The sequence below is a fragment of the Podarcis raffonei genome, chromosome 3 (assembly GCF_027172205.1).
Source record: "Podarcis raffonei isolate rPodRaf1 chromosome 3, rPodRaf1.pri, whole genome shotgun sequence".
In the NCBI taxonomy this organism is placed as follows: domain Eukaryota; kingdom Metazoa; phylum Chordata; class Lepidosauria; order Squamata; family Lacertidae; genus Podarcis; species Podarcis raffonei.
This window is the reverse complement of record NC_070604.1, coordinates 5,904,350-5,926,787: the sequence shown is the minus strand read 5'-3', so window position 1 is coordinate 5,926,787 and position 22,438 is coordinate 5,904,350. Positions and strand designations below refer to the sequence as shown.

The window sequence follows — 22,438 nt, the reverse complement described above, 5'->3', positions numbered from 1 at the left end:
ATAAACGTGATTTGCATCCACAACTGGAATACATAGTACCTTAAGTCTTCATACTGTTGTCAGAAGATTGAAATTACTGAAACTTTGAATATGCTCTTGAACTTCACAATAAAGTGTACTTCATAATGAGATGTGCTTAGTGGATCAATTCCTAACATGCTTTGAGGGTGATAGTGTACTGTTTTGATCAAAATGGTTCTTACGTAGAAGATATCCAGCTAGAATATTTTGTGTTCAAGGAATTTTGGTTATTCTGAAACTACTTCTGAAACCTTTCATGCAGTGAATTCATTGAGCACAATCATTTAAATTAATTTCTGAAGTGCAGAAAACACCTAGGATGCAAATAGGTTCTTGAATAAAAGTGTATGAAACCTATATACCCATTGTACTCAAATAACCTCTGGTTAACAAACTTGTAATCTGATTGCCTACTTGATTCCTCCTCGTGTGCAGAGTTAATTCAGGTTCTAGCAGGTTTAACACTGAGAACCAGGCTATTGGAAGTTAAGACCCTGGCAAAGGGGAAAGCAGATCTTGCTGATGAACACATTTTGACAACTGGGTGCTTAGCCAGTTTCACATGGTTAATGTAGGCACCATACTTTATTAGTATAACAGAGGACCCTTCTGTGCCTATTTGCTGAAGTTAAGCAGCCGGTTAATCTTGGCAAGTTCTAACCATTCTCCTGAAAACACAAAGAGCTGTGTAAATTACATCCTGTTAGTTGTAGGGCAGGTCCTCCTTAGTATTTCAGTAGTGAAGAGTCTGCTGGATCACACCAATGGCCCATCTACTGCAGCCTCCTCATAGTGGCCAACCAAGCCTGTGGAAACCCTGTAAGCAGGAAGTGAGTGCCACACTTGAGGTGCCCACCTCCGACTGGGGGGGTAGAACAGTCACTGTGAGAAGAGGAAAAGGCTAATCTTTAAAAGCCATCCAAGCTGTTGGCCATCACTGTCTCCTCTGATGCACGTTCCATCGCCTCACTGCTCTCCGTGAAGCAGTAATTTATCCGCATTACTAGGATGAAGGCAAAACAGCACTGTGGTTTGGGCACTCAAACATGTGACAAAATACCAAGAGTTAACTTGCACTATGAAACTCCCATGTGTCAGTCATGAGAGTATTTTTCTCAGAAGCAGCGGAAATGTAACGAGATGATAGGTTCTCATTTCTGTTACTTGTTTATATTTTATGTTCTTGCCCCCAGCAGGAACTTGGAAGTTTCAAAAAGTGCTATGACTACAGCTTCAGGGAGTTCAAATGTACAGGACAGTTTGGGTTGCAAGACATAGAACTGAGTAACTGGGATGTCTTGTTATTCCTGAAGCATGTTCATACAGCAACCATAGCAGGTTAGCTTGAGTGTACATACCCACACGTCACTGCTGTTTCCTGTTTTGTCTCTCAATTGAAGAACAGCAATAACAAAAACCCTCGGTTCTTTGTAAGCAAATCTCTCTTACACTGGGCTCTAGTAAAGTTGAGCTCACAACAGCCACAGTTCAACATACTTGGGATCATTCAGTTTAAAGGTTCCAATTGCTAAATGTGGGTGCCTTCTATCATGTCACCTTCAGACCAGTGGTATCAGACAACTAAAACTACCTGTCTTGTTGAAGAGCATTATAGCAGGAGTTGAATGGGAAGCCTGTAAAAAGCACATTATTTTAAAGCTGCAATGATGCAGCTAAGATCTAGGTTAGAAAATAGGCAAAGATTAAACTACTCGCAACAGCTATCACCGTAGTGGTAACTGAAGTGGCATAGTTGAAAACAGCAGGAAAAGGTTCAATTCATACAGCCTATTTAGGTCCTTGGTCTCATCTTGTGTTCATTTTATTCCCCATGATTGAGGAGAGAAGCAAATACGAGGAAAGGCACAGTTAAGATGCAAACTGGTTTACTCAACCCAATGTTTTCCTGCAAACCAGAAATAAACTGGCTTGGAATCTTATTTTTAGGCACATGTGTTGCGCAAACTAGCTACTGAAAAACAGGTCGTTTAATTTTGCATGGATAGCTTATGCAGTGAGTCTTGCTACGATGGGGGGAAAAATATGCAGCCTTGCTTTAGCCAAATGTGCATGAGCAGCCAGTTATCCAATTTTGGGGGATGTCTTTTAAATATTCAAAATTCTTATTTTGATGTTTGGCAGTAAGGATTCTTAAACTCAACTTCACTAGCAAAACTGTTTATCTCATCGAATAAGATCATACACAGTACTAAACTATGGGAACAAGTCTTGGATTTGGGCACGCATCTACTGGCACAGCTACTGTTTTAAACTGCAATTAGTTTCCAGACTGAGACAAACCAGGTTTAGTTTTAACAAGGCAACTTCAAAGCATAATCCAGAGTTTGGCAAAACTGCACTTCCCTGCTTAGACTTAACTACCCTATTTTTTGCACCATAACACTCACTTTTTTCCTCCTAGAAAGTAAGGGGAAATGTCTGTGCGTGTTATGGAGGGAATGCCTACGGGTGGCATGCCTACGGATTTTCCTCCTCTAAAAACTACGTGCGTGTTATGGTCGGGTGCATGTTATAGAGCGAAAAATACGGTATACTGTAGCTGAAAATGGAAGCAAATACAAGGAGGCAGCGTAGGCCTGCAGTCTCATTCCTCTTATGAAACGAGGCATTAGCAAACCACATAGCAATTCTTCAAAAGAGCTATAAGGATAAGTTCTCTGTACTCCACAGAAAATCAGCAGCTCTTAAACAGCAGTTTGCTAGAGAACCTCTACGAATGATTAACCAAAGAACAAACCAGCCATGGCACTATTCCTTTAAAAAGCATCAGGTGAAGTTATCCATGTCTTCTTAGAGGTCACTGTGTGACAGGGAGATGGCAGGTGTACTGAAATCACTCATTGCCAGTGCTTTCTTTAATATATATGGTGATAAAATTCTTTTATTTGAAATGTAGTCTTCCATAGAAATTACATGTAAACAAACGAACCATATTTCAAAGGAAAACCCAAGTACATTAAAGGACCAGGCACTGGAGACTTCTAATTGTTCACTTGAACAACGGTAACATAAAAAAGGGCACCCAACTTTAGAGGCAGTTCATCATTAAGTCAATGACCACACCAACATCTGTGGACATCCAGCATACTCCCAAATGGCGCCAGAGATGGAGCCAGTTGCTGTAACACCTGAACTTGGAAACAAATCTTGGTGACGCTGCGAGAGGTCACATATAGCTTCCAGGCTTCAACACACTGTCGAGAGCACTTTAATATTTCCTCGAACTCCTTACTGAAGCAGCTCTTTCATTCAGGGAAAGAAGGCCTGTGAAATTCCACACAGAGGCATTATCTGAAATAAAGTAATCTGCAAGTTAACAAATGTGTCCTGTCTTTTTTCCATTGTGGACTTCAAACTAAATAGACTTAGGATGAGCAGACGTGCTTCACTTCAGCAAGGCTGCTGCGTCAAATGCCTTTAGACTACACACTGAAAATTGCCCATGGTACCAAGCATTCATTTGCTCTATGGGATTTAAATAACTTTAAATAATTGGGGGGGGGGGTTAGTATGCTTTTATTTACAACCAAAAGTTCCTCAGGACATAAAGTGGCTGGAGAAACCCAGAGCGGCTGGGAAACTCGGGCAGATGGGTGGGGAATAAATGATGATGATGATGATGATGCCTCAGTTACATTGCAAAGTAGCCCTCTTAAGTTACATGGCTCCCGTTGCTCGGTCCCAGCTCCTGCCAACCTAGCAGTTCGAAAGCACGTCAAAGTGCAAGTAGATAAATAGGTACCGCTCCGGTGGGAAGGTAAACGGCGTTTCCGTGCGCTGCTCTGGTTTGCCAGAAGCGGCTTAGTCATGCTGGCCACATGACCCAAAAACTGTACACTGGCCAATAAAGGGGGCCAATAAAGCGAGATGAGCGCCACAACCCCAGAGTCGGTCACAACTGGACCTTTACCTTACAGGTACAGATAAACTTCAACCTAAGCTCTACATTTCTACATGGGAGCTCACCCCGTTGTGGGGATTCGAACCACTGACCTTCTGATGGGCAAATGCTAGGCTCTCTGGTTTAACCCACAGCGCCACCCACGTCCCTCTGATCAATGTAAGTCCCGCTAAATTCAGTGGGGCTTACTCTGCGGAAACTGGGTACAGGATTGCAGCCTTAATGATTCACCTAAAGATGGCAGGTTAAAAAAGAACAAAGGCTCCTGAACCTTTAATTGTTGTGTAGAAGAGGTAGTTTCAAGAGATGCAGATAGTCATGTAAATTCACTCTTCTTGGCAGCTATTAACAGTGCAGAAGCCCTGTCCCTTATTTAATGAAGTCACTCTATCCACAAAGAGCAGGGACAAAAAGAGGAATAAAAGGGCCAATGGAGGTCCCTTCAGGTGCAAAGTGCTAGACCTTGGATCCAAATTTCCCATTAGGAGCAGAGGAAACTGCTTTGCACAGAATCAGATCATTGGCTCACCCAGCCCAGTTGAGACCAGCCGGCAGGAAGGAGTCTTTCGCAGTCATAAGAACCGAAGGACAACCTGCAGGGGTGTGACAGTGGGGGCAGGGAGGGGGCCTGGTTCTGGGGGGGGGGGGACTTTTGCCTACAGTGGCAAAATATCCCGGGCTGCCCCTGCAGACCACCCTTTCCACCTTAATTCATTATAACCTTGAGGACATTTCTTAAAACGTTTATACCCTTATATCCACCCCAGGAAAACTGGGTGCATCTGCCTAAGTAAAGGTAAAGGGACCCCTGACCATTAGGTCCAGTTGTGACCGACTCTGGAGTTGCGGCGCTCATCTCGCTTTACTGGCCAAGGGAGCCGGCGTACAACTTCCGGGTCATTTGGCCAGCAGGACTAAGCCGCTTCTGGCAAACCAGAGCAGCGCACGGAAACGCCGTTTACCTTCCCGCCGGAGCGGTACCTATTTATCTACTTGCACTGACCTTCTGATCGGCAAGTCCTAGGCTCTATGGTTAAACCCACAGCGCCACCTGCGTCCCTACGAAAAGCTCAAGATGAGCGTCAATTCATGAGAGGGTGCAGGTTTACTATTTAAGGAACTTCAAACGCCCTTGGAGCCAGGCAAGCTTGGTGAAAGCTCTGTCTGCTTCCTTACTTGCCAGCACACAAGAAGACATTCATTAACGTCCACCCTCACATCTTCTCTTCCGCTTACCCACCTTGACGACTCTGCCTGGGCAGCCGTTTGCTGAGCATCACAATTCTTTATCAAGCCATCGCCAAGAGTGTCCATAGCTGCTAGGAGAGTCTCATACAGGCGTTCAGCATGGCTTTCAAGCCTGTCAGATTGTTTGGCGATCAAGCCGAGAGTGTTCTGTAAAACTAGAAGCAAGGGTTAATACAAATTTAAGATCCGGATTATGTGATGTTTCTCCTTAACAATAACACTGTTAGAAATGACCACAAGAAGAGGCATTAAGCGTTCTGATTCGCTTGCAATAAATAACTAGAGGATAAGAGAAAGAAGAGTAGATTATGGTGCATGCTTTGAATAGAGAGATGGTGCTGTACAAGTTATAGCAGCTTTCTCAAGTGGATGAAACTAACAAGGATTCACCAAAAAGCACTACCCCAAAGCTCCATTTTCTATTAGCGAACACACACGTGCTCAGGTCACAGCTCAGTCACAGTGCTTCCTAGTTTTTCAGCCTTTATATAGTAAAAAGAAGGTAACACTGGGCATATTTCAGCAAAAATAAAGCATTCTGAAATCCTACAGCTTTCTATGAGAACATCAAATATGTGCTTAAGTTTGCTCTGTTTAAACAGATGAGACTTGAAAACTATATTTGGCAGGATTCATGCCAAATATCTTGAAAGCTTAGAAAGTTGAAAACCCAGTGGGAGAAGGTGGAGGAGTTTCAGAAAAATATTACAAGGTCTGATCTGGTGGCCTGCAGTCCCCCTGTCCTCCCCCCCACCGTATTCTGGTTCTGTTTCCCCCTTATAGTTGTCTCTCCCCTCACCTGGTGAATCTGATACCATGCATTTGAGAAGCTTATCTCCATCTTGCAAGACATTTTCAGTCAGTGTCTGGTGGTCAGCTAAATCCTTTTTGAACTCCTGCATAGAAATGTGATGGATGTCATGAGCAACAATATTCAAAGCCAAAGCATTAAAAATCAATTAATGAGTAAAGAAAAATTAGGGACGCGGGTGGCGCTGTGGTGTAAACCACTGAGCCTTGAGCTTGCCGATCAGAAGGTCGGCGGTTCGAATCCCTGTGATGGGGTGAGCTCCTATTGCTCAGTCCCTGCTCCTGCCAACCTAGCAGTTCGAAAGCACATCAAAGTGCAAGTAGATAAATAGGTACCGCTCTGGCTGGAAGGTAAACGGCGTTTCCGTGTGCTGCTCTGGTTTTACCAGAAGCAGCTGTCATGCTGGCCACATGACCCAGAAGCTGTATGCCAGCTCCCTCGGCCAATAAAGCGAGATGACTGCCACAACCCCAGTCATCCACGACTGGACTTAACTGTCAGGGGTCCTTTACATTTACCTTTCTAAAGAAAAATTACTCATTACCCACAAGTGGGCACATAGGTTCTGCAAAATGTATTTAAAAGTTATAGGTTGGATCCAACGGTGTGAGAAGACAGCCTGTGTATCCCATTTTTCTTTCCCTCCTCTGCCTGCAGCTGCTGTACTTAACAAAAATTAAAAAAACCCTATCTATGGAGGCAATGGGGCACTCCGAAACAGCAGAGGCTGTGGTGTACAGTTCTGCAGTGCAAAATAGGAGGGGAAGTCAGCTAAAATTGAGAGGAGGGGTCGTCTGCCAGCAGAAGCTCCCATTGCTGAAAGATCCCGCTGCCAGAGTCTAGGCAATTTCCCCCTTTGTACTGCAGCCCTGTGCAATGCAGCCTCGACTGTTCAGGAGGGCCCTCTGAATCTCTGGACAGGGTTACGGCTGTCAGGGGTGGGCAGCAAGGAGGGCGCAGGAATATCAGTTGTGTGAGCTGCTCTGATGAAACAGGGATCACAATGCTCTCAGCCAGGGGTAGGCAACCTAAGGCCCGGGGGCCGGATGCGGCCCAATTGCCTTCTCAATCCGGCCCATGGACAGTCCAGGAATCAGTGTGTTTTTACATGAGTAGAATGTGTCCTTTTATTTAAAATGCATCTCTGGGTGATTTGTGGGGCCTGCCTGATGTTTTTACATGAGTAGAATGTGTGCTTTTATTTAAAATGCATCTCTGGGTTATTTGTGGGGCATAAGAATTCATTCATATTTTTTTTCCAAAAATATAGTCCGGCCCACCCCATGGTCTGAGGGATGGTGGACAGGCCCACGGCTGAAAAAGGTTGCTCTTAGCCTATCTGCCCCCGGGTTACTACCAACTGTACACCAAGAACAGCAGAACTCTCCTAGGAGGGTGAGCACATGGCGAGAATATACATTTTCCCAATACCGTATTCCACTGATTTATACATTTGAGGGGGCGGGGGGACAAGGGAGACTGGTGTTTCATGATGTGGACTAAGAGCTTTCTAAAATAGGCATTCTTCCAAACTGATAGGCCACAGTGGGGCTGTAGCCTTTTCTTATTTCTCACAGGGGTCTGCGTAAGGGATTATTTGATTTGAATTGGGCCTCTTTTCAGCAGTCAGTTGCTCCTACATAATGAAGCCCAGTGACCTCAGAGCTACTCAAATCCACAGTTAAGGAGGAAAAAGGGGGGAAGGAATTACCAGGTAGCTTTGTAACGCTGCCTTGACACTTCCAACATCTGGCTTGGGAGGAATCCAGTTGTCTGTAACTTCTGCTACTTTGTGCAGCCAACAAATGAGCTCTTCTAGTTGACAGCAAAATATCTACTTGGATGAATCAGGACAAAGACACCCATTATATGCATAAGACATAGTAAAATTCAGTTTTATAGGCATAACTGTAAAACTGTTTGGGGGGTTTTCAGTTCCCAGGTTAGAAGCAGTAGTGGGGTGGGAGAGCAGAAAACTAGACGAGTCCAAAAAGCCTGGGACACAAATTTTCACAACCCTCAAGTGACTACAGTGGCTCAATTACCAGAAGTAATGTATTCAGTGTTAATTCTGGAAGTGTATTCTCGATAGTGACCTAACTTAGCCTCCTAGAGCAAAATATACACCATTATGATACCCGCCTCAAATATCATAGAACCACAGAATTGTAGTGTTGGAAGGGACACTTCCAGAATTAACATTAAATACAATACTGGTGGCTGCTGCTTCACAAATGGTACAGAGACAGGCACGGTGCAGGAGCAGAAAATGCCTGTTTTCAGGTCCCTGCCCTATGACATTAGGTAGGTTGTGCTACACATAAACTTGCCCCAGATGACCTACTGCAATGTGCTCTGCGTGGGGCTACCTTTGAAGGTGACCCAGAAACTACAACTAATCCGGACTGTGGCAGCTAGACTGGTGACTGGGAGTGGCCACCGAGACCACATAACACCAGTCCTGAAATACCTACATTGCCTCCCAGTACGTTTCCAAACAGAATTCAAAGTGTTGGTGCTGACCTTTAAAGCCCTAAACGGCCTCAGTCCAGTATACCTGAAGGAGCGTCTCCACCCCCATCGTTCAGCCCGGACACTGAGATCCAGTGCTGAGGGCCTTCTGGCAGTTCCCTCCTTGCGAGAAGCCAAGTCACAGGGAACCAGGCAGAGGGCCTTCTCGGTAGTGGCACCTGCCCTGTGGAACGCCCTCCCACCAGATGACAAAGAGAAAAACAACTACCAGACTTTTAGAAGACATCTGAAGGCAGCCCTGTTTAGGGAAGCTTTTAATGTTTGACTTACTATTGTATTTTAATATTTTGTTGGAAGCCACACAGAGTGGCTGGGGAAACCCAGCCAGATGGGCGGGGTACATAATAAATTGTTATTATTATATAAGTGATAATACAGGTCTACACAGGGACAAGCAGCCAGGCCTTCAGGTCTTTCAGCCCTTCAAAAGTCGCACACTCCCTTTGGCCACTTTCAAATCTAAGTATCATATGACACAACTGGCATTTTGCTGTTCAGGTTTGGATTTATTTTATTTACCCTCATATGCAGTGCAAGGGAGTCTCTGCATCGGGTTGTCTCTTGCTCGACATGATGACCTCCGCTCTCGAGGAATCTTGTCTTGAGCAAGTCAATGCTACTAGCAGCCTCTCCTGGAAACCCCTCCTGGTCCTGGCAGCTTTGGTTGCTCGGAAGGTCTTCTTCAATGTGTTCATGGAAGCTACACGTATGACAAGAATCACCATCTGTTTCCCACTGATTCTTGCTGGCTCCACCATCTCTCTGAGCCTCCAGTGGAAGCTGCTCTCCATTCACATCGGCATATGCAAAATGTTCAGGGTTCCTTATGATCAGTGAAAGCTCAGTCAGCTGCTGAGCCAACGTCTCTAACTCCTTGAGCCTGGGTGGTAAGGAGAGATACTCTTCATCACTGGAACTCCCGTTTTGTAAAGGCAGCACTCTTGTGGAGCGTATGAAGTTGCTACTGACAGCATCTCTCTTTGTAAGGCAGCCATATCCCCTTGTGTCCCAGCGTCTTTCATCCAAGCTGCATGAATCAAATGGAACTGGTCGTGGGCACATAGGAGACAAGCCATGCGCTATCTCTCCAGAGATGCGAGTTCTCCCAGGAGAGGGAACACCATCAGAAAAGGACACTTTCCCAACAGGTGAGAGTCTGTAGTGAGAAACTGGAAGGGGGCATTCTGACTTTTCCAATAAAGGGGTTGGAAAGCCCTCTGAGTGTGGGATCTCTGCACCCAGGGGTTCCTGTCCTTGCAGGTTCATGGACTTCAAGGTACTTTCAGGAGAAATGGAAAGGCTATTGAGGTCAACCCCAGAATCGTGGACAGAAGACTCTCTGGGGTTCTTTGCAAGCTTGTGCTTCGGCCTCAAAGGATAGGTGTAATCAAGCAAGTCCTCATATTCTTTATTAGGGTCCCAATGGGGCGACTGGCGGTCTGGCGATGGGGGCAAGCAATCGGGTATGGCACACGCCCAGTAGTCCGCCTGGAAGGAGGACATCTTTCTCATGTGACCCACTGTGGGGGAGCTATCCAAAGCTATGTGCCCGGGTGCGCCCAGCATGTGGTTTCCTGAAGTGTCAGGGAGACTAGGCAGCTGCCAGGGAGCAGATGTTTCAGGGGACAACGAAAGAGCCCCGGCCCCCCAAAAGCTCTTTGATCTCGCCATCCCCTGCTGATCAAAACCGGAGTCTTCTGAAGGCTGTAAGGTGAAGCTAGTCCGAGGGAACGCAGGTGTCACAGCATCAAAACGGTGGTTTATTTTACCTGGCGGGTGTTTGGGAGTGGATGAATAAGGCGCAACTGTCACTTGGCTCCTCTCATCGGCATCGAGGCTGTAGAGGGGTTTGGTGGGAGGGCTGTAAAATGTTGAGTCCATAGCTTTGGTTGTGATTTCCAGCAACCCCTGAAGCGGCTCTGCAGAATCGGAGTCTTCTGCTGAGGTCACCTGTGCAAGTCATTTTTAAAAAAGAGGTCAGGCAAGAAAGGCAGGCTTTTTTTTTATTTACAAAGAAAGAATATTCCAATATAGGTGGGGGTTTAATTAGCAAGGAGGCTGTTGACAATTGTTTGTTTCTTTCTTTTCTTTTAAGCTCAATGGCTTCCCCCCCAGAAATAAGTGAACCTGGGTTAATTTGAAGGATGGAGGAATGAAAACCAGCATTCTGATGGAAATGACATCAGGGGTCAGCAAACTTTTTCAGCAGGGGGCCGGTCCACCGTCCCTCAGACCTTGTGGGGGGCCGGACTATATTTTTTGGGAGGGGATGAACGAATTCCTATGCCCCACAAATAACCCAGAGACTTGTTTTAAATAAAAGGACACATTCTACTCATGTAAAAACACGCTGATTCCCAGACCGTCGGCAGGCCGGATTTAGAAGGCGACTGGGCCGAATCCGGCCCCCGGGCCTTAGTTTGCCTACCCATGACACAGAACTGCAGAATTGGAAGGGTCATCACACGAATGACACTAATTATTTATGTATTTGGGAATCTCAAAACACACACCCAAATAGAAAGACCCGGACCAATTACATTCAAGCAAATTCACTCACTCCCATGGACTATTTATGTTCCTGTTGCTCAGGCAGTGTTCACCCGTATTTAAGCCAACAAACTAGATTTATCTTGTGCACCATTTGGATAGGTTTCCAGAAAAGTCCACAATGCTGCCCAACCCTGAAGAATACATTCAGGGAAGCGGGTCCATCATTCATTCACTTGCAATATTACCATAGTAGCAAATACCATAAATCTGAAACTCTAAAAAACGTGAATTCACAGCACAACCCTATGTGCATTTTCTCAAAAGCCCCACGGTGTTCAATGAGGCTTACTCCCAATTAAGTGTGCCTAACACTGGGTAGCAATCTGTTATCCTTCTCACTGATCATCCCTCCCCACCTGCATTCTGACCCAGCCTGACCAACGTTCAATAAAAACAATTTTAAAGGAAGAGGCAGAAGCGTGACTAAATCAGAACGGCAGTCAAAGGCTGCAAGGTATTTGCTCTGGTTTCTAATTCAGGTAACTCCTAAAGTTTCTTCCAAACTGCTTATCCACCATGTCACATGTGCCAATGGAAAGAGATGTATAAAAGGAAATAAAAAATGATTTCTGCACTATGATCATTCACTCTTCGACTGTGAGAATCCAGTCTCCTTAGCATTTTTCTTGGAAGCATTGTGCAAGTATGAATACCTAAACATGCTCACCTGTTGTTCTTCTGGAAACAGACCACCTCTGCTAAAACTGGGAGCTACTTCACTGATGAGCGGCCGTCTCTCCACATACTTTACTTTTGCTTTCATCTTGCAAAACTTGTTAGAAGCCGTTGAAGACATCTTATCACATTTTTCAGTTCTCCGGAAAATGCCAGGAAATGTATGGCCAGCATTCTCTATGGCCTTGAGCTCTCCAACCGCTGTTTCTTTGGGCAAAGGCTCTTCTTCTTCCACAGCTGAAGGCTGGTAAACCTTGCTAACTAGTTCAGAGTGGTCCATCTCGAGTTCTCGGTAGTTCCACCTCCCATAGCATTTGGCCTTCGCACTCAACGATGCCTCAAAAGGAGATTTTTCTACCTCCAAGGCCATCTATAAAGCAGGTTTCTTTTCCTTCAGTGCCTCAAACGTGAGTCTTTTAACCTGAAATAAACAAGAGATGGAACTCCCAGAACCTCCGTCTGCCGTGGCCACCACGGCACGAAGCGTCCAGCTGAGCCGGGAGGTGCCTCTGCCTCTTCCCCACCAGAGGAGCAACCCTCCAGCCACTGCCCGCCTCCTCCAGCCCCACCATCCTCCCTAAAAAACTCTGGGAAACGGGGGGGGGGGCCACTGGAGGGAGCTTTGCACCACGGCACTGGATATGCTTAAGACGGCCCTGATGGCCCCCCTCTGGAGCTTTCACCCAGGGCAAAAACCCCAACTAGCCCCCCATAGCTACCGCTCTGGTTATGGCAAAGGTCTTTGGCATTTCCTTCTACTACTTTTTGTCCTTCAAGAGTCTTCCTAGGATTTTTTATTATTTTTTAGCTCCTTGTGGTTATAAGACCAGTTCAATTGGGTACGCTCACTCTTCCTATCTTTGAGGCCAGCAACAGGCAGACATACAGCAGAAGAGAGACAAGCAAAAACAACGTGGATTTGGGGTTTTAGGGTTCCCAACGCCACAGGGAAGCAAACCCATGAAAATGAAGGACAGTCTGTCAACAACACAGCTCTCCGAGTATCCAGAGCCGCAAGCACCCACATGCACACATACTTGAAGGAGGCAACAGGAAGCAGGTCACGTTTCCCCTGCCAACGGTTTGTGCTTGCCTGCCTTACACTTTGCACACAATGGCTGGGTTCCAATTGCTCTTATGGGCATGCATTTAACACACTGCCTAGTCGAAATTTAGGACTACTCTTAATAAATGCCAGTTAATTCTCCTGGACTTCAGAGGCTTTGATCCCCTATTTTGTGTTTCCAAAGGGCTGCTTATTTCAGCAGTCAAAAGTACAGAATTTAACCACCAAGCACTAAAATCGGGACCCAAACTTTACAATCCTAACAGACACTGCTGTCAGTAAGTTTTGCCCTTAACTTTAAGTGGAAAAAGTGTTGAATAGTAACAGGAAAGCCTGTAACTGTTCTGGCATTATTGGGGGGGGAAATGTTAGCACATGAATGGCTGCCATAACTCTGTGTGGGTAGAGAAGGAGACAGCTAGTTTTCATAACACAATGCCAGCCCTGCCTTTTGTTAATACCCACCGATTGCCAGACTTTTAAATACTAACAACCAAGTCCCCAGACAATAACAGTATTTTGCAATGTTCTCTGAAGTCTCTGGAGTGCTTTGATTGCTATTAAAAAGATCCTGCCTTGGCCAAGAAATTAAATCTCCTCTACACAGATGGTGAACTACGTTGTTTTCAACCCACCAGAAAACACCAGTTTCGGTTTGTTTCTTACAAAAACCTAAACGAATGAATCACCCAAGAGAGTAGATCCCTGTACACTACCATTCACACAGATGCAACTATTGTGGCTTATCAATCGCAAATTTAGAAGGATGCAAAGCAGGAGAAAATAAAGATTTAAAAAGAACCATGGCATTTAATAAAATCCCGCAGAGGGCTTTTGTAAAAAAAAGAAAAAAACAAGTTAGAGGCGTTATCAAGAATGCTTTTGTGGGAGAGGGGTTCTTGGTGTGTTTCTGTTTTATAATATATATTTGCAATTTTAATTTGCTATGGTTTTCCCAGTAGTGATGTATGGAAGTGAGAGCTGGACCATAAAGAAGGCTGATCGCCGAAGAATTGATGCTTTTGAATTATGGTGCTGGAGGAGACTCTTGAGAGTCCCATGGACTGCAAGAAGATCCAACCTCTCCATTCTGAAGGAAATCAGCCCTGAGTGCTCACTGGAAGGACAGATCGTGAAGCTGAGGCTCCAGTACTTTGGCCACCTCATGAGAAGAGAAGACTCCCTGGAAAAGACCCTGATGTTGGGAAAGATGGAGGGCACAAGGAGAAGGGGGCGACAGAGGACGAGATGGTTGGATAGTGTTTTCGAGGTTACCAGCATGAGTTTGACCAAACTGCGGGAGGCAGTGGAGGACAGAGGTGCCTGGCGTGCTCTGGTCCATGGGGTCACGAAGAGTCGGACACGACTAAACGACTAAACAACAACAACAACAAATTTGCAATTTTTCTGTTGTGAACCCCCCTAGGATCTTCGGTGAAGGGTGGTACAGGATTTTAATTAATTAATAACAAATAACTTACTCAAGGGCAGGCCTTCTGAAAGGGGGGACAGCCTTGTTTGTTATCAGAACCACTGAACTATAGAGCTGGAAGAGACCCCCGAGGGCAAATCTAGTCCAACCCTCTGCAATGCAAAAACCTCAACAGGATCATAGAAGGGCAGAGTTGGAAGGGAGCCCCCCCGGCGGCGGGTCATTGAGCCCAACGTCTTCAAATGCAAGAATCTCAGCCCTCTGCTCAAAAACCTCTTTTGCCTTTCCGTCTTGCAAACCGCCCTGCGCCATAGAAATGACAAGGTCAGCGCCGGACCGGCTTCCTCTCCCGACAAGCGCAGCAGGGAAGGCCAGCGCCTCGGCCCCAAGCAACGCCGGGGCCGCCCTCCGCCTCCCGCCCCGGCGGCCCCCGAAAACAGCGGCGGCGTCTCCGCGCGCAGCCTCCTCCTCCGAGGCGCAGGCGGAGGAGCGGCGCGCCCTTACCCGAAGAGGGTCCCCGCCGAGCTCCGGGCGCCGCCCCGCGCCCTCCGGCCCTCGTCCGGCCACGACGCGGGAGCCCGCGCGGCCCCCGGGGCCGCCTCTGGAAATGGAGGCGCTCGGAAGCAGCAGGGGCGCAAAGCGCAGCCCGTGGCCGCCTTGGAGAGGCTGCTGCTGCTGCGCGCGCCCGGAACGCGCTTCTTCTCCGCCCTTTCCTGGAGGGAACCTGCGGGCGTCCAGGCCTGGCGCGCCTCCTATGGGGGGGGGTGCGCGCCCAAGTGACGAGAGGAGGCGGACGGGCGCGCGCGGGGGGGGGGGGGAGAGTGCGCGGTCTTGTCGCTTTGGTGAGGGAGACGGAGACAAAGGGAGGCCTGGAAATGGAAACGGGGGGGGGGAACTTGCCCGCTTTGGCCAGGGGCGCATTACGCGCCAAAAGTGGGAGGAGAAGCTGTCACCCCCGGGCCGGACCAAGACTTTGGGGCACCTGAGGCGGGCCCCAGAATAAGACCCCCCCCACGAGAGGGGGGCGTCTCTCCTTCCTTTTTCAGTTGAGATTCCAGCGTTGCAGAGCGTGGACTAGATCCCTCTGGATCCCTTCCAACTCTACAATTCTGTGATACAGTACAACTCCCATAATCTCTCGCCACTGGCCATGCCGGGTAGGAAAGATGGGAGTTGTAGTCCAAGAACAGCTAGGAACCCAAGGTTTAAAGACCCTGAGCTTTTACAAACCAAAGAAGGGGGGGGGAGTAGAAAAGGTGTTATGTACTGAAGTTCTCACCCTGGGCCAGCAGAGGGATACTGTAGATAGTTTTCACTCAGGTCCACGTCAGTTATTTTAGGCGGGGAAACCCTGGGTTGTTGTTGCTACAATGTTGACAGCTAGCTGCCTATAAAAGCAGGCCGGCTGAGCTGTTTGCTGTTCAGTTTTTCTGTTCCAGCTTGCAAAATAAAGAGCTGCTTTGGAGAAATCGCTGTGTCGTCTGCCATGTCTACCCACTATTTAACAAAAACGCTGCTGCTTTCACTTTTCATTATACTGCACGGGTGTCAGCGCAAAATATATCCTCTTAGGACAGGGGTCAGCAAACTTTTTCAGCAGGGGGCTGGTCCTCTGTCCCTCAGACTTGTGGAGGGGCCAGGCTATATTTTGAAGGGGGGGAAATGAATGAATTCTTATGCCCCACAAATAACCAGAGATGCATTTTAAATAAAAGCACACATTCTACTCATGTAAAAACATGCTGATTCCCGGACCATCCTCGGGCCAGACTTAGAAGGTGATTGGACCGCATCCAGCCCCCAGGCCTTAGGTTGCCTATCCATGTCCTAGGACAATAATGAATGGCTACTGAGATACATTAGTTCCTTTTGAATGACCAGAGAAGTGCACTGGATTTTCAAATAGTCATTTGGAAAGAATGCATTGCATTCCTGAGTGATGGGCAGCTTATGCAGTATAATTAAGGAATGTCACAAAGAACCAAACAAGAACATATTGTCCGTTCAAATGGTCACTGAAATGCATTGGAGTGAGGTAGGCAATGAACCCTGAATCTTTTGAAATGCATTTGAGATGAGTTGCATCCTGTTAAATACCGTATTTTTTGCCCTATAGGACGCACTCCCCCCCCCAAAAAATGAAGGGGAAATGTGTGTGTGTCCTATGGGGCGAAAGCAGGCTTTCGCTGAAGCCTGGAGAGCAAGAGGGGTCAGTGCGCACCAACCCCTCTCGCTCTCCAGGCTTCAGGAAGCTATCCGCTAGCCGTGGGAGAGCTGCGTGACTTCGCGCAGCTCTCCCACGGCTTGGGGAGAGCTGCCTGCACCCTGAAGCCTGGGGGCGCGCTGAGCTCATCACCCCCGCAGGCTTTGGGCTTAGCGCAGCTCTCTGCAAGCCGTGGGAGGGCTGCGCGAAGTTGCGCAGCTCTCCCACGGCTTGGGGAGAGGTGCCTGCACCCGAAGCCTGGGGGCGCGAAGTTGCGCAGCTGTCCCACGGCTAGCGGATAGCAGCCTGTTCTGGGGGCTGGGGTCGGGGCAAGCTCGGGCTTCCCCCACCCCAGCCCTGCACCTGGGGGGGGGAATAATTTTTTTTTCTTTAAAGGTAAAGGTAAAGGGACCCCTGACCATTAGGTCCAGTCGTGACCGACTCTGGGGTTGCGGCGCTCATCTCGCTTTATTGGCCAAGGGAGCCGGCGTTTGTCCGCAGACAGCTCCCGGGTCATGTGACCAGCATGACTAAGCCGCTTCTGGCGAACCAGAGCAGCACATGGAAACGCTGTTTACCTTCCCGCTGGAGTGGTACCTATTTATCTACTTGCACTTTGTGCTTTCGAACTGCTAGGTTGGCAGGAGCTGGGACCGAACAACGGGAGCTCACCCCATCGCAGGGATTCGAACTGCCGACCTTCTGATGGGCAAGTCCTAGGCTCTGTGGTTTAACCCGCAGCGCCACCTGCGTCCCAATTTTTTTTCTTTATTTCCCCCCCAAAAAACTAGGTGCGTCCTATGGGCCGGTGCGCCCTGTGGGGCGAAAAATACGGTAAATGCTTGAGACGAAACAGGAGTGTAAGACATTCAGCATTGTAGTGTTGAGGCACTCCTTATTTTCTCTTTCAGTACAATCCCCAGTTGTAGAGGATTCTTGGGGGGGAAGAGGGATGCTTTAAACATGTTTAAATGTGAAGGTGTGGATGTGAAGTTAGGGAGAAGCAGAAGCCTAAGTGGATATAACCCAGTTGTAATAACCCATCGTTCCTGTCCAGCCATTTTCCCCCATGCTGAGGACTCCAAGACCAAATCAAAGCTCCAGGGACGGATGGTGGAGGGGATGAGAAAAGCTTTGAGGTAGTGATATGGTGAAAAGGTCGTTTTTTTCTTAACCATTCTCCATCAATCCATGAGAAAATAAATAGAAAACTTTGGTGAAATTCCGATGGGTGGCGTGTTGAGTTTTTGTTATGCTCCTCTTACTTTCAAAGTAGCCGAAGTGTGTTTGTGAGAGCCCTTCCTTTCTTTCTCCAAACCATCTCTCTGCACAAGTTGCACTCTGGGGCCTTTCCAACTGCATGTGCTTCCTAAAAACCTCATGGTATCCTCTGCTGGGCTTTCCTGTGAGCACAGGAAGATGGGGACATTTCCCCAGGAACACCTGGCAGCTGTTCATTGTTGTTCTTTTTAAGCACAGTTCCTTTTACACTTTTAGAGACAGTGCAGAAAGATGTTTTTAAAGGTAGAAGGAAGGACTTCCTTTAAGCGTTTTCTGTGCTCTGTGGCACAATAAAAATAGAAAGCACTTTTGCAAGGGAGGATAATGGATAAATTTTTGGACGGGTTTCAGCACTACTTAGCAGGGAGGTAAACCTTAATCTGCCCCATCCCAGCTACCGATGTAGAGCTTCAGATATCTCCACCCCTTGCACTTTTGTCAACAGGGAAAAAACAAGTTTACCACGCTCCGGTTATGTTCTTAGGGAAAGCGTAAAATTGCACTTTCTTCATCTAGCCACAAGATGGAAATAGACTCCAGTTTATTTAGCTGCATTAATTCTGGCTGCTCTGTTTTTGGGTGGGATACAATCCCATTCTAGCACATTCAGGTTTCACCATTAAAGTTGCTTTGGCACTCCTGCACAACAAATCTGCTCTTCCCCCGTCCCCACATATCAGACTTCTTGCATGATAGGAATAAGGTTACCAGATTTTTTTTCAATGAATCCGTGGACATTTTTCAACTTCAATGGATTTTGTATGGGGACTGATTTGTAAATCCGGGGACTCTTCCTGGGAAACAGGGACGTCTGGTAACCTTAGATAGGAATATACTCCCCATGCTTACAGTGTTGGATTAGGACCTGGGAGACAAGGGTTCAAATCCCCACTCAAGCCATGAAACTCACTGGGTGACCTTGGCTCACCTAGTCTCTGAGCCTAGCCTGCCTCACATGGTTGTTGTGAGGATAATGTACCATGTGAGTCACCTTGAGTTCCCTGAAGGAAAGGTGGAATATAAATGCAAGAATAAATAAATAAAATAAATAAAAATTGCATGATGCAATGTTGTATCTCCTCCAGACATGCAAATCAGGATGAATGCTGAATAAGCAGATTGCCTAGAAGTGACCTATGCTGGTGTTTCATATGTAAAGGGAGGACAAAGTTACCTGAGGAAAATAATCCAGTCTTATGCTTTCTCTTTCCCCCTCTAGAAGTGCACAGTTAAGAGGCAGGTGATTTAAAGAGAAGTAGCCTGGCCTTAGGGACATGGGTGGTGCTGTGGGTTAAACCACAGAGCCTAGGGCTTGCTGATCAGAAGGTTGGCAGTTCAAATCCCCATGACGGGGTGAGCTCCCGTTGCTCAGTCCCTGCTCCTGCCAACCTAGCAGTTCGAAAGCACATCAAAGTGCAAGTAGATAAATAGGTACCGCTCCGGCGGGAAGGTAAACGGTGTTTCCGTGCGCTGCTCTGGTTCACCAGAAGCAGCTTAGTCATGCTGGCCACATGACCCGGAAGCTGTACGCTGGCTCCCTCGGCCAGTAAAGCAAGATGAGCACTGCAACCCCAGAGTCAGTCACGACTGGACCTAATGGTCAGGGGTCCCTCTACCTTTACTTTTAACCTGGCCTTTAAAACTTTCAGCACCGACCTGGTCATTCTGTTGCAGATTACAGTGGTTTGCGTATTCCTATAATGCACAGGGCAAGCATCTCTCATCACTTTGTTTCACATGGTTTTCCTTGGTTTTCATTTCAATGAGTCTTACTTCATCCCAGGTAAGTGGATATAAGACTGCAGCCTCAATCAAGATATCAAACCCATTATTAAACAAACATTGCATCCCTACTTATAGCTGGTGTAAAAGACCATATTTTAGCTTGGTGTGAACTGTAGTTCTCTCTCAAGATATCTTGTTGCATTCATAGTCTTACTTCATTTTATACAGCCTCTCAGATATGCTTCCTCTTGGATGCTAAGATAAATCATAGCAAATGGTCTATTTCTTTAAAAAAAATGAAAAGTCAAAGTTCTAATCTTAAAGGGCATCTTTCTGTCTTGAAGGCAAGAACTGCTACTCGCCAAGTGGTAAAGTAAACTGGGGGAGGTCAAGTGGAAAGACAAGCCCACTTTATCCTCTGCTTTTTACTAACAAGTAAAATATGTGTTAAAAGGTTTATTATGGCCCTTTCACAACGACACCAAATGCATACGATTCTGAAGGACAAAAGCTGTTCTTTTCAAGCATTTCAACCACTATAAAATAATGTTGCTTTAGATCAAAGATTGCCACCGTGCACCCCATAAATTACCGGTAGATCTGGCACTAATGCATATCACCTGGCCCAACATTATTAATTAAGCAAGTGTTAAAAATATTGTTCGGTTTGACCTTGTTTTCTACAAGTTGTAAGGAAAAGTTGCATTTCACACTTAAATAGGCCAACTTTGAGATTTTGTATGCAGTTATATATTTAAAGGTGCATTTTTAATGCAATGTTGTGCTTGTTCAGATTGCTCCCCACAACTCTGAATTAGACTACCTGTGGCCCCACATATGTACAGGCTGAGAAGGAGAAAATCTCTTGAAAGTTTGGCATCTCTGCCTCAGAGCATATCAGAGGTGAATGCTGGAGACTATTTGGCTCAAATGCAGAATGGGAGAATACTTTCTGCATTGCTGGCACCAGAAGAAGTATTGGTCGACTTGCAAATTACAGGGAATGCTGGTTAAGCGACAACAATCGGTGGATACTCCTTACGTGTTCTAGTCTTAAGATCTACACTAAAGTATCCCTTCTGCTACTTACCTGTGTAGAGGTGGCTTGATTGGACCCTACCAAAGGACCAGAACCCAATACTACCTTGCCACTTTGCCACCCATCCATCTCTAGCAAAGATGGTGGGGGCAAGATGTAAGCCTTCGCACAGGGAAAAATCCAAGTGTGCACAAAAATTCATATACCAGTGGGAAAATATATTGCAGAATTGTGAAGAATGGAATACAATGAGAAAGAGAGAGACAAAAATGGGCAGATTCGTGCGCTCCTTACTGCTGTCATACATATAAACTCAGAACTGGCCATGCAAAGAGCCATGATAATAACTTCCTGACGGGCAATACCAAAAGGTATCATGTTCTAAGAATACCTCTATTGTACCGCCGTACAATAGAATCTATATTCTTTTTCCAAAAAGACCAATCATGGTGCATTCAGACTAAAGGAATTTTATTTCAGATTCAGGAAAAAAACCAGTGAACAAACATGATTGGGAGTTAGAGAGTTTATTCTCTGTCAAGTTAGAAAGGAACTTGATTCATTAGGCAGCACACTCTGGGCAAGAACAAGTGAGGGCTTGAGGAACATCTTACGTGTAGAGGCAAAATACACAAAGAGTATCATAACATCAGCTCTGCAATCACATATCTACATAGAATGTCTTTAATGTACACAAATGTAATTGGTCCTTTGTAGGGATCAGGACTGTATGGAGCCATATGGACAAAATATATATTAAGAACATTTCACAAAGCGAGGGGAGGAACTTTTAGAAAATGGAGTGGTTATCTTTACAGTCAACATAGGTTTTTGGCATCTGACAATTCCTTTCCTTTAGGGCTATGCCTTTATATTCCTATGAAATATACTAGAACAAGATAGGTGTGATGCAACATAACAACGTTCATTGAAACATTAGAATAGTACAGAATTATACTGCACTAATCATGCAAAAAAATAACCTTTCTGATCTGTCCCTGTTAAACAAACTCATAGTTTTAAAAAAGCAGACATATCAGTGAACCAACGAGTTTAATGAAGGAATATATCCAGCAATTCAATTGATGCCAATGGGAACTTTCCTTCCATCGCAAATAGTTGTGTGTGTGTGTGTGTGTGTGTGTATGTGTTGAGAGAGAGAGAGATCAAGTGGGACTGCAGCAGCTGTAAAGGGGTTCAATACCTCCCTATCCTTTACTCTGTTCGTGGTCTGGATTAGGCCCTCTTGCAGCTGCTATTTACTTTAAAAACACCAATCACACCATTGCTGCGTGAATAACATCACGTGTAATTTGGCCCTCCTTCTCCTTGGATACTGGCTCACCTCACTGCTAGCAACAGGAGGCTCTGCCTCCCACGGTGCATAGTTATAAAAACAGCAAGATACTAAACAGTGGCCAACAGCAGCGCTGAGCAGGTCAAAGCACCTGAGGTATAATAAGGCAGGTGGTGTCATAGTTCTTTTTTAGACTCACGGCCTTCCCAGCATGGGCCTTCCTTATTATGTAGGCACCATGTTGAGCAAAATATCCATCCAGTGGTTCGTTTTCAGTTTAACAGAGGTTCTTTTGGCTCCACCTGCCATTTACTGTGGACATCAGCAGAGAAAGACACAGAAGGCATTGTTGCACTGTAACAAGGCGTGACATTATATTTCCTCCTAAAAACCTGACTAAGAAGAGTCACAAAGCACATATGTAAAGATACGGCTTAAAAATGTAGACACACAGAACGGGAAAGTACTCCGAAGTCTGAAATAGGTGGCAGAACTGTATTTTTCCTTATGAGAAGTTTAGTCACTGAAATGATATACCACTTTGAAGTGATCTTGCTAACATGAGGGTTTGGACTGATCCCGCTAAACCAGAAGAAAATGGGAGTGTAGCAGGAACCAGAGAGGCAACCGCCT

At 46.2% G+C, this 22,438-nt stretch overlaps 1 protein-coding gene across 1 annotated transcript; it reads right to left on the bottom strand.

Annotated features, from left to right (window-relative positions):
- Positions 1-2,905: 2,905 nt before the first annotated feature.
- CEP68 (centrosomal protein 68) lies at positions 2,906-15,009 on the bottom strand. The gene is made up of 7 exons (XM_053380457.1): positions 14,765-15,009; positions 11,755-12,183; positions 9,054-10,484; positions 7,714-7,836; positions 5,991-6,087; positions 5,184-5,346; positions 2,906-3,333 (listed from the first exon to the last, which is right to left on the bottom strand). The coding sequence occupies exons 2-7, from the start codon at positions 12,130-12,132 to the stop codon at positions 3,330-3,332; spliced, it is 2,196 nt and encodes a 731-aa protein (XP_053236432.1). The 5' UTR covers positions 12,133-12,183; positions 14,765-15,009; the 3' UTR covers positions 2,906-3,329.
- Between the last annotated feature and the right edge of the window lie 7,429 nt (positions 15,010-22,438).

Excerpts from the sequence above, each read along its gene's own strand:
- CEP68 (XM_053380457.1), bottom strand. The coding sequence starts at position 12,132 with ATGGCCTTGGAGGTAGAAAAATCTCCTTTTGAGGCATCGTTGAGTGCG. Across the intron at positions 6,088-7,713 it reads CAGCGTTACAAAGCTACCTG|GAGTTCAAAAAGGATTTAGC; the intron begins GTAATTCCTTCC and ends ATTTCTATGCAG. Across the intron at positions 5,347-5,990 it reads CATGGTATCAGATTCACCAG|TTTTACAGAACACTCTCGGC; the intron begins GTGAGGGGAGAG and ends CCTTGCTTCTAG.